At 27.9% G+C, this 16848-nt stretch overlaps 1 protein-coding gene and 2 long non-coding RNA genes across 3 annotated transcripts; 1 reads left to right on the top strand and 2 right to left on the bottom strand.

The window, feature by feature from the left end:
* Positions 1-12262: 12262 nt before the first annotated feature.
* Positions 12263-14675, top strand: LOC124437371. The gene is made up of 5 exons (XM_046987349.1): positions 12263-12394; positions 12600-12671; positions 13434-13646; positions 13744-13923; positions 14255-14675. The coding sequence occupies exons 2-5, from the start codon at positions 12609-12611 to the stop codon at positions 14327-14329; spliced, it is 531 nt and encodes a 176-aa protein (XP_046843305.1). The 5' UTR covers positions 12263-12394; positions 12600-12608; the 3' UTR covers positions 14330-14675.
* Positions 12673-14298, bottom strand: LOC124437381. Its single transcript, XR_006945673.1, has 2 exons — positions 14222-14298; positions 12673-13665 (listed from the first exon to the last, which is right to left on the bottom strand). It is a non-coding gene; the product is annotated as an uncharacterized LOC124437381 (long non-coding RNA).
* Positions 14676-15648: 973 nt separating the features above from the next.
* LOC124437376 lies at positions 15649-16820 on the bottom strand. Its single transcript, XR_006945667.1, has 2 exons — positions 16467-16820; positions 15649-16135 (listed from the first exon to the last, which is right to left on the bottom strand). It is a non-coding gene; the product is annotated as an uncharacterized LOC124437376 (long non-coding RNA).
* Between the last annotated feature and the right edge of the window lie 28 nt (positions 16821-16848).

Here is a 16848-nt window from a genome sequence, read left to right on the forward strand (position 1 = left end):
TAGTCGTTGCATTTTACACACTTTTACGCAAAAGATTATAGTCTTTGCATATTTGCACACTTTTACGCAAAAGACTATAGTCTTTGCATTTTTACACACTTTTACGCAAAAGACTATAGTCTTTGCATTTTCACACACTTTTATGCAAAAGACTATAGTCTTTGCATTTTATACACTTTTATGCAAAAGACTATAGTCTTTGCATTTTCACACACTTTTATGCAAAAGACTATAGTCTTTGCATTTTATACACTTTTTTTGCAAAAGACTATAGTCTTTGCATTTTCACACACTTTTATGCAAAAGACTATAGTCTATAGTCTGCGTTTTTACACACTTTAATGAAAAAGACTATAGTCTTTGCATTTTTACACACTTTCACGCAAAAGACTATAGTCTTTGCATTTTTACACACTTTTATGCAAAAGACTATAGTCTGCTTTTTTACACACTTTATGCAAGACTATAGTCTCTGCATTTATACACTTTTATGCAAAAGACTATAGTCATTGCATTTTTACACACTTTTACGCAAAAGACTAAAGTCTTTGCATTTTTACACACTTTTACGCAAAAGACTATAGTCTTTGCATTTTTACACACTTTTACACAAAAGACCATAGTCTGCGTTTTTACACACTTTAACGAAAAAGACTGTAGTCTTTGCATTTTTACACACTTTTATGCAAAAGACTATAGTCTTTGCATTTTTACACACTTTTACGCAAAAGACTATAGTCTTTGGATTTTTACACACTTTTATGCAAAAGACTGTAGTCTGCTTTTTTACACACTTTTATGCAAAAGACTATAGTCTTTGCATTTTTTCACACTTTTATGCAAAAGACTATAGTCTTTGCGTTTTTACACACTTTTATGCAAAAGACTAAAGCCTTTGCATTTTTACACACTTTTACGCAAGACTATAGTCGTTGCATTCTTACACACTTTTATGCAAAAGATTATAGTCTTTGCATTTTTACACACTTTTATGCAAAAGACTATAGTCTTTGCATTTTTACACACATTTACGCAAAAGACTATAGTCTTTGCATTTTCACGCACTTTTACGCAAAAGACTATAGTCTTTGCGTTTTATACACTTTTATACACTTTGCATTTTATTTACTTGTAATTATAATTCACAAAGAATTATAATGCACGCAATATCACAGATTTTCATATTTTTTCACACAAAGACTATAATTCATGCATTTTCACAAATTTTCACATTTTTTCACACAAAGATTATAATTCACGCATTTTCACAGATTTTCATATTTTTTTCATACAAAGACTATAATTCGTGCATTTTCACAAACTGTCACATTTTCATACAAAGACTATATTTCATGCATTTTCACAAATTTTCATATTTTTTAAACAAACAGACTATAATTCATGCATTTTCACAAATTTTCACGTTTTTTCATACAAAGACTATAATTCACGCATTTTCACAGATTTTCATATTTTTTCACACAAAGACTATAATTCATGCATTTTCACAAATTTTCACGTTTTTTCATACAAAGACTACAATTCACGCATTTTCACAGATTTTCATATTTTTTCACACAAAGACTATAATTAATGCATTTTCACAAATTTTCACATTTTTTCATACAAAGACTATAATTCATGCATTTTCACAAATTTTCACATTTTTTCATACAAAGACTATAATTCATGCATTTTCTCAAATTTTACATTCTATTATACAAAAACTATAATTCACACATTTTCACAAATTTTACATTTTTTGATACAAAGACTATAATTCACACGTTTTCCCAAATTTTACATTTTCTCACACAAAGACTATAATTCATGCATTATAATTCATTTAATATAATGAATTAATGAGAAAATGAATTCATATAATTCATTTTCTCAAATTTTCACATTTGTTCATACAAAGACTATAATTCATGCATTTTTACAAATTTTTATATTTTTTCACATAAAGACTATAATTCATACATTTTCTCAAATTTTCACATTTTTTCATACAAAGACTTACTTCACGCATTTTCACAAATTTTCACATTTTTTCAAACAAAGACTATAATTCACGCATTTTCAAGATTTTCATATTTTTCATACAAACACTATAATTCATGCTTTTTCACAAACTGTCACATTTTCATACCAAGACTATAATTCATGCATTTTCTCAAATTTTCATATTTTTTCACACAAATATTATAATTCACGCATTTTCACAAATTTTCACATTTTTCCATACAAAGACTATAACTAACCCATTTTCACCATTTTTCACATTTTTCATACACAGACTATAATTCATGCATTTTCTCAAATTTTCATATTTTTTCACACAAAGATTATAATTCATGCATTTTCACAGATTTTCATATTTTTTCATAGAAAGACTATAATTCATCCATTTTCACAAAATTTCACATTATTTCATACAAAGACTATACTTCACGCATTTTCACAAATTTTCACATTTTTTCAAACAAAGACTATAATTCACGCATTTTCACAGATTTTCATATTTTTTCATACAAACACTATAATTCATGCTTTTTCACAAACTGTCACATTTTCATACAAAGACTATAATGCATGAATATGCATTTTCTCAAATTTTCATATTTTTTCACACAAAGATTATAATTCACGCATTTTCACAAATTTTCACTTTTTTTCACACAAAGACTATAATTCACGCATTTTCACAAATTTTCATATTTTTTCATACAAAGACTATAATTCATGCATTTTCTCAAATTTTCATATTTTTTCACACAAAGATTATAATTCACGCATTTTCACAGATTTTTATATTTTTTCACACAATGACTATAATTCATGCATTTTCTCAAATTTTCACATTTTTTCATACAAACACTATAATTCATGCATTTTCACAAACTGTCACATTTTCATACAAAGACTATAATTCATGCATTTTCTCAAATTTTCACATTTTTTCATACAAAGACTATAATTCATGCATTTTCTCAAATTTTCATATTTTTTCACACAAAGTCTATAATTCACACATTTTCATATATTTTCATATTTTGTCACACAAAGACTATAATTCATGCATTTTCACAAATTTTAATATTTTTTCACCAAAAGATTATAATTCACGCATTTTCACAGATTTTCATATTTTTTCACACAATGACTATAATTCATGCATTTTCACAAATTTTCATAATTTTTCACTAAAAGACTATAATTCACGCATTTTCACAAATTTTCTCATTTTTTCATACAAAGATTATAATTCACGCATTTTCACAAATTTTCTCATTTTTTCATACAAAGATTATAATTCATGTATTTTCACAAATTTTCACATTTTTTCATACAAAGACTATAATTCATGCATTTTCTCAAATTTTCATATTTTTTCATACAAAGATTATAATTCACGCATTTTCACAAATTTTCACTTTTTTTCACACAAAGACTATAATTCATGCATTTTTACAAATTTTTATATTTTTTCACATAAAGACTATAATTCATACATTTTCTCAAATTTTCACATTTTTTCATACAAAGACTATAATTCATGCATTTTCTCAAATTTTCATATTTTTTCACACAAAGTCTATAATTCACACATTTTCATAGATTTTCATACTTTGTCACACAAAGACTATAATTCATGCATTTTCACAAATTTTAATATTTTTTCACCAAAAGACTATAATTCACGCATTTTCACAAATTTTCACATTTTTTCATACAAACACTATAATTCATGCATTTTCACAAACTGTCACATTTTCATACAAAGACTATAATTCATGCATTTTCTCAAATTTTCATATTTTTTTACACAAAGATTATAATTCACGCATTTTCACAAATTTTCACATTTTTCCATACAAAGACTATAACTGACCCATTTTCACCATTTTTCACATTTTTTCATACAAAGACTTACTTCACGCATTTTCACAAATTTTCACATTTTTTCAAACAAAGATTATAATTCACGCATTTTCACAGATTTTCATATTTTTTCATAGAAAGACTATAATTCATCCGTTTTCACAAAATTTCACATTTTTTCATACAAAGACTATACTTCACGCATTTTCACAAATTTTCACATTTTTTCAAACAAAGACTATAATTCACGCATTTTCACAGATTTTCATATTTTTTCATACAAACACTATAATTCATGCTTTTTCACAAACTGTCACATTTTCATACAAAGACTATAATGCATGAATATGCATTTTCTCAAATTTTCATATTTTTTCACACAAAGATTATAATTCACGCATTTTCACAAATTTTCACTTTTTTTCACACAAAGACTATAATTCACGCATTTTCACAAATTTTCATATTTTTTCATACAAACACTATAATTCATGCATTTTCACAAACTGTCACATTTTCATACAAAGACTATAATTCATGCATTTTCTCAAATTTTCATATTTTTTCACACAAAGATTATAATTCACGCATTTTCACAGATTTTTATATTTTTTCACACAATGACTATAATTCATGCATTTTCACAAATTTTCACATTTTTTCATACAAAGACTATAATCGCATTTTCTCAAATTTTCATATTTTCACACAAAGCCTATAACCACACATTTTCATATATTTTCATATTTTGTCACACAAAGACTATAATTCATGCATTTTCACAATTTTAATATTTTTTCACCAAAAGATTATAATTCACGCATTTTCACAGATTTTCATATTTTTTCACACAATGACTATAATTCATGCATTTTCACAAATTTTCATAATTTTTCACTAAAAGACTATAATTCACGCATTTTCACAAATTTTCTCATTTTTCATACAAAGATTATAATTCACGCATTTTCACAAATTTTCTCATTTTTTCATACAAAGATTATAATTCATGTATTTTCACAAATTTTCACATTTTTTCATACAAAGACTATAATTCATGCATTTTCTCAAATTTTCATATTTTTTCATACAAAGATTATAATTCACGCATTTTCACAAATTTTCACTTTTTTTCACACAAAGACTATAATTCATGCATTTTTACAAATTTTTATATTTTTTCACATAAAGACTATAATTCATACATTTTCTCAAATTTTCACATTTTTTCATACAAAGACTATAATTCATGCATTTTCTCAAATTTTCATATTTTTCACACAAAGTCTATAATTCACATTTTCATAGATTTTCATACTTTGTCACACAAAGACTATAATCTATGCATTTTCACAAATTTAATATTTTTTCACCAAAGACTATAATTCACGCATTTTCACAATTTTCACATTTTTCATACAAACACTATAATTCATGCATTTTCACAAACTGTCACATTTTCATACAAAGACATATAATTCATGCATTTCTCAATTTTCATATTTTACACAAAGACTATAATTCACGCATTTTCACAAATTTTCACATTTTTCCATACAAAGACTATAACTAACCCATTTTCACCATTTTTCACATTTTTCATACAAAGACTCTACTTCACGCATTTTCACAATTTTTTCACTTTTCAAACAAAGATTATAATTCACGCATTTTCACAGATTTTCATATTTTTCAGAAAGACTATAATTTGTTTTCACAAAATTTCACATTTTTCATACAAAGACTATACCACGCATTTTCACAAATTTTCATTTTTCAAACAAAGACTATAATTCACGCATTTTCACAGATTTTCATATTTTTTTCATACAAACACTATAATTCATTTTTCACAAACTGTCACATTTTCATATTAGACTTAATGCATGAATATGCATTTTCTCAAATTTTCATATTTTTTCACACAAAGATTATAATTCATGGATTTTTACAAATTTTCATATTTTTTTCACACAAAGACTATAATTCACGCATTTTCACAAATTTTCATATTTTTTCATTAAACACTATAATTCATGCATTTTCACAAACTGTTTATTTTCATACAAGACTATAATCCATGCATTTTCAAATTTTCATATTTTTCACACAAAGATTATAATTCACGCATTTTCACAGATTTTCATTTTTTTTCACACAATGACTATAACCATGCATTTTCACAATTTTCACATTTTTCATACAAAGACTATAATTCATGCATTTTCTCAAATTTTCATATTTTTCACACAAAGTCTATAATTCACACATTTTCATAGATTTTCATACTTTGTCACACAAAGACTATAATTCATGCATTTTCACAAATTTTAATATTTTTTCACCAAAAGACTATAATTCGCGCATTTTCACAAATTTTCACATTTTTTCATACAAACACTATAATTCATGCATTTTCACAAACTGTCACATTTTCATACAAAGACTATAATTCATGCATTTTCTCAAATTTTCATATTTTTTTACACAAAGATTATAATTCACGCATTTTCACAGATTTTCATATTTTTTCATAGAAAGGCTATAATTCATCCATTTTCACAAAATTTCACATTTTTTCATACAAAGACTATACTTCACGCATTTTCACAAATTTTCACATTTTTTCAAACAAAGACTATAATTCACGCATTTTCACAGATTTTCATATTTTTTCATACAAACACTATAATTCATGCATTTTCTCAAATTTTCATATTTTTTCACACAAAGATTATAATTCACGCATTTTCACAGATTTTTATATTTTTTCACACAATGACTATAATTCATGCATTTTCACAAATTTTCACATTTTTTCATACAAAGACTATAATTCATGCATTTTCTCAAATTTTCATATTTTTTCACACAAAGTCTATAATTCACACATTTTCATAGATTTTCATATTTTGTCACACAAAGACTATAATTCATGCATTTTCACAAATTCTTAATTCACCAAAGACTATAATTCACGCATTTTCACAAATTTTCACATTTTTCATACAACACTATAATTCATGCATTTTCACAAACTGTCACATTTTCATACAAAGACTATAATTCATGCATTTTCTCAAATTTTCATATTTTTTACTTTCAAAGATTATAATTCACGCATTTTCACAGATTTTCATATTTTTCATCCATTTCACAAAATTTCACATTTTTTCATACAAAGACTATACTTCACGCATTTTCACAATTTTCACATTTTTCAAACAAAGACTATAATTCACGCATTTTCACAGATTTTCATATTTTTTCATACAAACACTATAATCCATGCTTTTTCACAAAATCACATTTTCATACCAAGACTATAATTCATGCATTTTCTCAAATTTTCATATTTTTTCACACAATAGTTATAATTCACTACATTTTTCATACAAAGATTATACATTGCATACAATTCTTTGCATAAAGACTATAATCTAACCTTATTTTCACATTTTTCTATATTACAGACTATAATTCATACATTTTCAAATTTTCATATTTTTCACAAAGATTATAATTCACGCATTTTCACAGATTTTCATCTGCATCCATCCATTTTCACAAAATTTCACATTTTTTCATACAAAGACTATAATTAATGCATTTTCACAAATTTTCACATTTTTCCATGCCAAAGACTATAACTAACCCATTTTCATTCATTTTCACATTTTTCATACAAAGACTATAATTCACATGCATTTTTCTCAATTTTCATATTTTTTCACAAAAGATTATAATTCAATGCATTTTCACAGATTTTCATATTTTTTTTCATAGAAGACTATAATTCATCCATTTTCACAAATTTCACATTTTTTCATAATAAAGACTATAATAATGCATTTTCACAAATTTTCATTTTTTCAAACAAAGACTATCATTCACGCATTTCACAGATTTTCATATTTTTCATAAAAACACTAAAATTCATGCTATTTTCTTAAACTGTCACATTTTAATATTAAAGACTATAATTTTGCATCTAAATTTTCATATAGTTTTTTCAATAAAGATTATAATTCACGCATTTTCAAAAATTCACTTTTTTCATAATAAAGTGTAAAATTCAAGACTACAGTCTTTTTACATTTGTTTATACAAAGACTATAATTCTAGCATTTTCACAAATTTTACATTTTTTCATACAAAGACAATAATAAAACTATAAAAAAAATATAGTCTTTTGCATAAAAGTGTGTAAAAATGCAAAGATTATAGTCTTTTGCATAAAAGTGTGTAAAAATGCAAAAAACTATAGTCTTTTGCGTAAAAGTGTATAAAAATGCAAAGACTATAGTCTTTGCGTAAAAGTGTGTAAAAATGCAAAAACTATAGTCTTTTTTAAAAGTGTAAATGCAAGACTATAGTCTTTTAAAGTGTGTAAAAATGCAAACTATAGTCGTTTGCGTAAAAGTAAAATGAAGACTATAGTCTTGTGAAAGTTGAAAAATTAAAGACTATAGTCTTTGCGTGAAAGTGTGTAAAATGCAAAACTATAGTCTTTTGCGTAAAAGTGGTAAAATGAGACTATAGTCTTTGCATAAAAGTGAATGCAAAACTATAGTCTTTTGTAAAGTGTAAAATGCAAAGACTATAGTCTTTTTGAAAAAGTGTAAAATGCAAAGACTATAGTCTTTTGCGTAAAAGTGTGTAAAATGCAAAAACTATAGTCTTTTGCATAAAAGTGTGTAAAATGTAAAGACTATAGTCTTTTGCATAAAAGTGTGTAAAAATGCAAAGATAGTCGTCTTTTGTAAAAGTGTGTAAAATGCAAAACTATAGTCTTTTGCATGTGTAAAATGCAGACTATAGTCTTTGCGTAAAAGTGTGTAAAATGCAAAGACTATAGTCTTTTGTGTAAAAGTGTGTAAAAATGCAAAGACTATAGTCTTTTGCGTAAAAGTGTGTAAAAATGCAAAAACTATAGTCTTATGCATAAGAGTGTGAAAAAATGATAAAAACTATAGTCTCTTGCCTAAAAGTAAAAATGAGACTATAGTCTTTTGCGTGTAAAATGGACTATAGTCTTTAGAATAAAGTGTAAAAATGCAAAGACTATTGTCTTATGCGTAAAAGTATGTAAAAATGCAAAGTATATAGTCTTTTTGTAAAAGTGTGTAAAAATGCAAAGAGTATAGTCTTTTGCATAAAAGTGTGCAAAATGCAAAACTATAGTCTTTTGCGTAAAAGTGTGTAAAAATGCAAACCCTATAGTCTTTTGTGTAAAAGTGTGTAAAAATGCAAAGACTATAGTCTTATGCGTAAAAGTGTGTAAAAATGCAAAAACTATAGTCTTATAAAAGAGTGTGAACAAAGAACTATAGTCTCTTGCCTAAAAGTGTAAAATGCAAGACTATAGTCTTTTGCGTAAAAGGTAAAATGCAAAGACTATAGTCTTTTGGTAAAAGTGTGTAAAATGTAAAGACGATAGTCTTTTGCATAAAGTGTGCAAAATGCAAGACTATAGTCTTTGTGTGAAAAAGACTATAAAAATGCAAAACTATAGTCTTTGTAAAAGTGTAGAATGAAGAACTATAGTCTTTAGCATAAAGTGTAAAAAAAACTATAGTCTTTTGCATGTGTGTAAAATGCGACTATAGTCTTTTGCATTGAAGTAAAAAATGCAAAGACTATAGTCTTTTGCGTGTAAAAAATGCAAAACTAGTCTCTTTGCATAAAAGTGTGTAATCAAAGACTATAGTCTTTTATAAAAAGTGTAAATGCAAAAACTATAGTCTTTTGCATAAAGGTGGTAAAATCAAAGACTATAGTCTTTTGTAGTGTGTAAAATGCAAAACTATAGTCCTTTTGCGTAAAGAGTGTAAAAATGCAAAACTATAGTCTTTTGGTAAAAGTGTGAAAATGCAAAGACTATAGTCTTTTGCGTAAGTGTGAAACATAAAACTATAGTCTTTTGCATAAGAGTGTGAAATGCAAAACTATAGTCTTTTTAAAAGTGTAAAATGCAAAGACTATAGTCTTTTGCATAAAGTGTGTAAAATGCAAAGACTATAGTCTTTTAAGTTAAGTAAAATGCAAAGACTATTGTCTTAAAAGTGTAAAAAATTAAAACTATAGTCTTTGCAAAAGAAGATCTTTAGAAGGTGCAAAACTATAGTCTTTAAAATGAAACTATAGTCTTAAAAATGAAAAGAATGAAAATATAGTGGAATAAAATGGAAGTAAAATGGAAAGACTATAGTCTTGAATGGAATAAAATGCAAAACTATAGTCTTTTATGTGTAAAATGCAAAGACTATAGTCTTTTGATAAAAGTGTAAAAATGCAAAAACTATAGTCTTTGAAAGTAAAATGGAAAATGCAGACTATAGTCTTTTGTAAAAGTGTGTAAAATTGCAAAGACCATAGTCTTTTGCGTAAAAGCAAAACTATAGTCTTATAGTCTTGGTGTGAAAGAAAGACTATAGTCTTTTGTAAAAGTGTAAAAATGCAAAACTATAGTCTTTTTGTAAAAGTGTGTAAAATGCAAAGACTATAGTCTTTTGCATAAAAGTAAAATGCAAAACTATAGTCTTTTGCATAAAAGTGTAAAATGCAAAGACTATAGTCTTTTGCATAAAAGTGTAAAATGTAAAGACTATAGTCCTGGTAAAAGTGTAAAAATTCAAAGACTATATTCTTTAGTGTAAAAGTGTGTAAAAATGGAAAGACTATAGCCTTTTGGAAAAAAGTGTGTAAAATGCTAGACTATAGTCTTTCCGTGAAAGTGTGTAAAAATGCAAAACTATAGTCTTTTGCATAAAAGTGTGTCGAAATGCAAATATTATAGTCTTTTTCGTAAAAGTGTGTAAAAATGCAAAGACTATAGTCTTTTCTGTAAAAGTGTGTAAAAATGCAAAACTATAGTCTTTTGCGTAAAAGTGTGTAAAATAAAGACTATAGTCTTTGCGTAAAAGTTGAAAAATGCAAAGACTATAGTCTTTGTGTGTAAAAATGCAAAGACTATAGTCTTTTAAAGGTGGTAAAATGCAAAATATATAGTCTTTTTGTAAAAGTGTGTAAAAATGCAAAGAGTATAGTCTTTTGCATAAAAGTGTGTAAAATGCAAAACTATAGTCTTTTGCGTAAAAGTTTGTAAAAATGCAAACCCTATAGTCTTTTGTGTAAAAGTGTGTAAAAATGCAAAGACTATAGTCTTATGCGTAAAAGTGTGTAAAAATGCAAAAACTATAGTCTTATGCATAAGAGTGTGAAAAAATGATAAAAACTATAGTCTCTTGCCTAAAAGTGTGTAAAAATACATAGACTATAGTCTTTGCGTATGCGGTATGGAAAATAAAAAGACTATAGTCTTTGGTAAAAGTGAAAAAAAAACTATAGTCTTATGCATAAGAGTGTGAAAAAATGATAAAAACTATAGTCTCTTGCCTAAAAGTGTGTAAAAATACATAGACTATAGTCTTTTGCGTGAAAGCGTAGGAAAATGCAAAGACTATAGTCTTTTGTGTAAAAGTGTGTAAAAATGCAAAGACTATAGTCTTTTGCGTAAAAGTGTGTAAAAATGTGAAGACTATAGTCTTTTGCGTAAAAGTGTGTAAAAATGCGAAGACTATAGTCTTTTGCGTAAAAGTGTGTAAAATTGCAAAAACTATGGTCTTTTGCGTAATAGTGTGTAAAAAATCAAAGACTTAAATATGTGCTAATTGGTGGAATGCGTGATTCATAGTCTTTGAGGTGAAAGTTGGTGAAATTTGAGAATTATAGTCTTTGGTTTGAAAATTGGTGAAATGCGTGAATTATAGTCTTTGGTTTGAAAATATGTGAATTATAGTATTTGGTGTGAAAATGTGTGAATTATAGTCTTTGGTTCAAAAATAATTGAAATGCGTGAATTATAGTCTATGGTGTGAAAATTGGTGAAACGCGTGAATTACGGTCTTTGGTGTGAAAATGTGTGAATTATAGACTATAGTGTGAAAATGTGTGAATTATAATTTTTGGTTTGAAAGTGTGTGAATTATAGTTTTGGTGTGAAAATTGGTGAAATGCGTGAATTTTTGTCTGTGGTCTTAAAGCCTTCGTCGAGTTCTTTCCAATAAGGCAAAAATTATAGCCGTAACCTCAATACTTTAGGAGAAAGCACTGCGCATATGCAATGAGATTTTTCTTATATTCGTATGTCACGTTCTCAATACATGAAAAAAACATAAACGAGGAAAAGACACAAATTGTCAATTCAAACAACTTTACAATTCGTACATGTCTATATGTGTACGCATTCAGAACACTCTTGCTATAAAGTTTGTCTTTCATGGTTGCTCTTGAATCAACAAATGAATCAAAGCAATATTACAGAAAGCTCTCCCATAAAGCATCGCGTATTGTGTTTCAATCTTCGAAAGCAAGTTTCGTTTTGTTTTTCCAGATGATCACATGTTTAGCTTGCTGCCAGACATCGAGTAATGATATTGTTTAGATGATTTGGAAAACAAAAACATTCAACATCTGAAACAAATCTTGTTATAAAACTCAACAGAATGTAAGTCGGATTCACCTGCGTGAGAACATCAAAGCTGATATGACGATGCAAGAATTAAATGTTTCATTTTGTTGCAATAAAATACGCGTTTTGACATGTTGATCACGCCATACATCGAAAAAATTCATAGCTTGTTAACTATCTCCGTGTTTATCTGTTTCTTCTTTAACTATCATCAAGTCACTTCTTTTCATTCATTACACAGTTTGTGACGATGGCTAATTCAATGAGCTCAGCATTGATGATAATTTCAACGATATTGAAGGCATTGCAAATTGTAAGATGTAAAAATTATTTTCCTTATTATACATTTAATATACATAATATTAACATACGTTTCTTATGTTGTATGTAGGATACATAATATTAACATACGTTTCTTATGTTGCATATAGCATACAGTGCTGCTCAGAAGTAAGTTTACCTAAAACGCGCTCCTAACTCGTTCCAAAATGTCTTCCAAATGCGTTCCAGTTGCGTTCCAATTGCGTTCGGCTGAAGATGGAACGCGTATCAAAACGCGTTGTTGGCCGCATCTGATCATTGATCGGTAATCATCATTTATACTCGCTATACAAGGGTTTAATTTCGGAAATTTCCATGTTATACCGAGTTCATTTGAACAATCGGGGTCGCGTTCAGACCGTGTTCAAAAATTTTTTTGAAACGCGTTCGAAACGCAAATGGAACGAGAACGCAGTGCTAAGTTACTTCTGAGCAGTACTGCACATAATATTAACATACGTTCCTTATGTTGTATGTAGCATACATAATATTAACATACGTTCCTTATGTTGTATGTAGCATACATAATATTAACATACGTTCCTTATGTTGTATGTAGCATACATAATATTAACATACGTTCCTTATGTTGTATGTAGCATTCATAATATTAACATACGTTCCTTATGTTGTATGTAGCATACATAAAGTTAATATACGTTCCTTGTGGTACATATAATGTTAATTGTTATAAACATATTGCTATTCTTGTATTCCAGTTAGAAAAAACACTAACAACTTTCAACTTTCCCAGGCAGCACTGGCAGTTGGAAGTGGTTTTGTCGGTAAATTTTACAAGGAATTTTATGATTATTTCCCACAAAACGTAATTAAAGTCGACTACTTCAGACACTATGGTAGATACGAAATATACCTCAATGCAGCTGGTCTTGGAGTGGTAATTGTCTTTATTGGTTTAGTCTTTGCCTGCACACGCTTGCAATGCAAAAAACATGGTGCTTTTGGAGTAAGTCCATCACACTTGTCTATAATTTCAAAATAAATGCATACAATGATCAATCTAACAAGTAATGAAACGCATTTTTTGCACTCTTTCATTTTAGTTGTTACTTTTACAAGTCATTGGAGCTATTGAGTTGGTGTTTGCTTCCACCTTGCTGTACAAAGTATTAGAATCATATCAAGAACACCAACATTTGCTTTTCATAAGTATGCCATCATGGTGTGATTTTTGCGAGAAAACAGATCAAGACTTTCAATGCTATCAACTGACCATTGGCATGGTAAGCATGAACTTAAAAGTACAGAATATATCAACAGGAACAGTAGCTTACCCTGTATATCAAAGGTGTAGAACCCACAACCTTGTAAAATAACCTGTCCATAAGTGATATAATCCCCCCAACATAGCCAAAATATCGGTCCAGTCATTGGGGTCAAAATAAGTAGGTTTAGCTATGTGGGTTTTTCTTTTACAAATAAAAACTCTACAAAAGTCTCATAAGGTAGAATACCCTAGCTTTTTGGGAATTGGTCTCCTGCTCAACAAGTGGTAAGTAAAGAAATTATAAGTAACAATACCGATGTCATGATGTTTATTTTTCCCCCTTTTAGATTTGTGGTTTCAGTGGAGCTGGATTGTTTCTACTTGATGCTTTGTTCTCCTTTATTGCTTACAAAAGATCATAGCTTATTACATCTCAAACATAAAAATTACATTGTTAAATTTGGAAACAATACATATTTATGATTTATACATTACTATATATGCTTCTTGTGGGGTAGTTTGACTTGGAAAAAGGATATTGGTATGATTACTTAAAACAATTCTTAAATCTACAATGATATATCTAAATACTTTTATACATAACAAGAAAAATGCTGATATGATATTTCACTTCTTTAGCATGAGATGGTCAAATTTTATGGCATTCAACAGCTGCTACAGGCATACAGCTCTTGAAAAATGCCATAACAGGGCAGGTCTTGATATTGTACCTCAATTATTATACATTATATATTGCCGTTTTTTTTATATTTCGTCATAATATGATGATTGTCTGATGGTGGCTTTATAATTATTACAGAGAATATTGCATGTATGGCACACAGCCCTAACATGACATAAGTCCATGACCAATTTCTAAATTTCAAATTTTCTGAAAAAGAAAGTAAACCTTTTAATTCCAAAAAATAAGCATTCGCAAAGACAAGCGTAAGTGGTATTTTCATAATTTGTAATGAAATATTAACCAAATTCAGTCGTGTTTGAAATTGTATTTAATGTTTAAGAAGTTAAGTTTCCACTTTCGGTTTTCCATCGTCAGTTTCATTATTTCAATTTAATTGAAAAATACTGTCAATATAACAAAAAGATCATTTTAAGTTTGCTATACTGTCGGTTTAAACGCAGCAGCATATTGGATTGCCTCGAATTTTTTTGGATTTAACAAAATGTAAAAAATTCAAATTTTCCGCCATGTTTTTATCACTCAAGAAGACCATCACGTGACAAGCAGATAAATGGCTACAATGCTACAATGAGGAGGTATTGCATAGCACTGTATACTCATATGTTGAAGTCAACAACAACAAAAACAGTCCTTCTCAGGACTTTATTAACCTGGACGATCATCAATTACAAACATATAACGATACTCCCAGGTTCAAACCATTTACTCATTGGTATCTTAACAAAATGTCTGATGTCGTGTATGAGTGTATTTTAAAATTAAATGTCAATTTATGGATGAACCATTTTTTGTAACTAATCCACCTTAAATGAAAGAGATCAACATTTACTAACAGGTTAAGATAACACCAATGTTAAGATAAATATAGATATAGTGCATTCCATAAAATCTAACACTTGATATAAATTCCCTAGAAAAACGTTAAATATAATGTTGTATAATAGGTAAAAAATGCTATTTAAAAAAGTAATCCTTTACCTTTATTGCCAATACACCGTAAAAATCCTCACACTCTGTATTTGTAAGAATTCATAATTTAGATGTATGAAACACCATTTATTTTTTCAAAAGTATATATTGAATAAATATATTATGTAGGTATTCATAATTCAATCATAATATAAAAAGATAATTAATTATTTACAAATGAAAATAATTTGAAACATAAAACTCCTATACAAATATTGTATCCCTTTGTTTGAGGATAAAGTGTAAAGAGTGAATTGTTCTTTGAAATGTTTTTAGAGCAGTTTCCCAAAAACAAAGTATATATTTGGTATAATTATCACTAACTATATATAATATGAGATAAAGCTATGAAATAACTAAGATAAGGTTAGCAATTATGCACCTTGTAAACTTGTAGAAGTGAGAGGATTTTTCCAACATGGCCAAGACCTGCGACAGCAAGCAACCACAAGACAAAACAAAAGAACCAAAAATCCAATCCCCAAAATGACCGGCAGACCAATTACAAGACCATAATTAATTTCTGATTTTTCTTCTTTTTCAGATTTAGACACTATAGAAAAAAGCAATTGCAAAGACTTAGGATTAAATGGTACAAAACATTTTCCATCAGCAGCATTTATTTAAGATTGAAACTACATGTCAATTATCTTGTAAAAGGCCATAATTGTGCACACAACAGCAATCTATTCGAGAAGTAATGGGTGTACAAAAAAGGTTAAACTTTACATATGAGTAGCATAAATATTTTGCACCCTACTATGAGTGTTAATTCTTGATACTTCTTGAGTTGAAATTTGCACTATATTGATTCCTAAATAGGCAAGATTTGGAGCATCATAGAAATATTTTTGTACATAATATAATTTACGAGTACTACTTACTGGAACTGCACGCCAGCCTACACCGTTCTTTGTCTGAAATAGTCTGATTCGTGCATTTTCCATCACATTGCACACACTCAGCAGTATTGTTACTGTAATAACTACCGTCTGGACACGAATGAACAGCCGCCATGGCTGACAAATCAATCGAAAGTACCCATAAAAACGAAACGAGATAAAGAATACTCATATCTCTGTCTTTTTTATGCGCGGAGCAAGCAAACATAAAATTCACTTATATTTTTGCCGACATGAAGCTTTGTCATGCTGTTTCATGATGGTGCAATTTGTTAATTTCCTGTTCTTGTTATCGGAAATTTTTGTATATTAAATTTACATTTCAGAAATATTTTCAAGTCGGGGGTGGGTGGTGGGAGAGTAC

Source organism: Xenia sp. Carnegie-2017, unplaced genomic scaffold (genome assembly GCF_021976095.1).
Source record: "Xenia sp. Carnegie-2017 unplaced genomic scaffold, XeniaSp_v1 HiC_scaffold_16, whole genome shotgun sequence".
NCBI lineage: Eukaryota > Metazoa > Cnidaria > Anthozoa > Malacalcyonacea > Xeniidae > Xenia > Xenia sp. Carnegie-2017.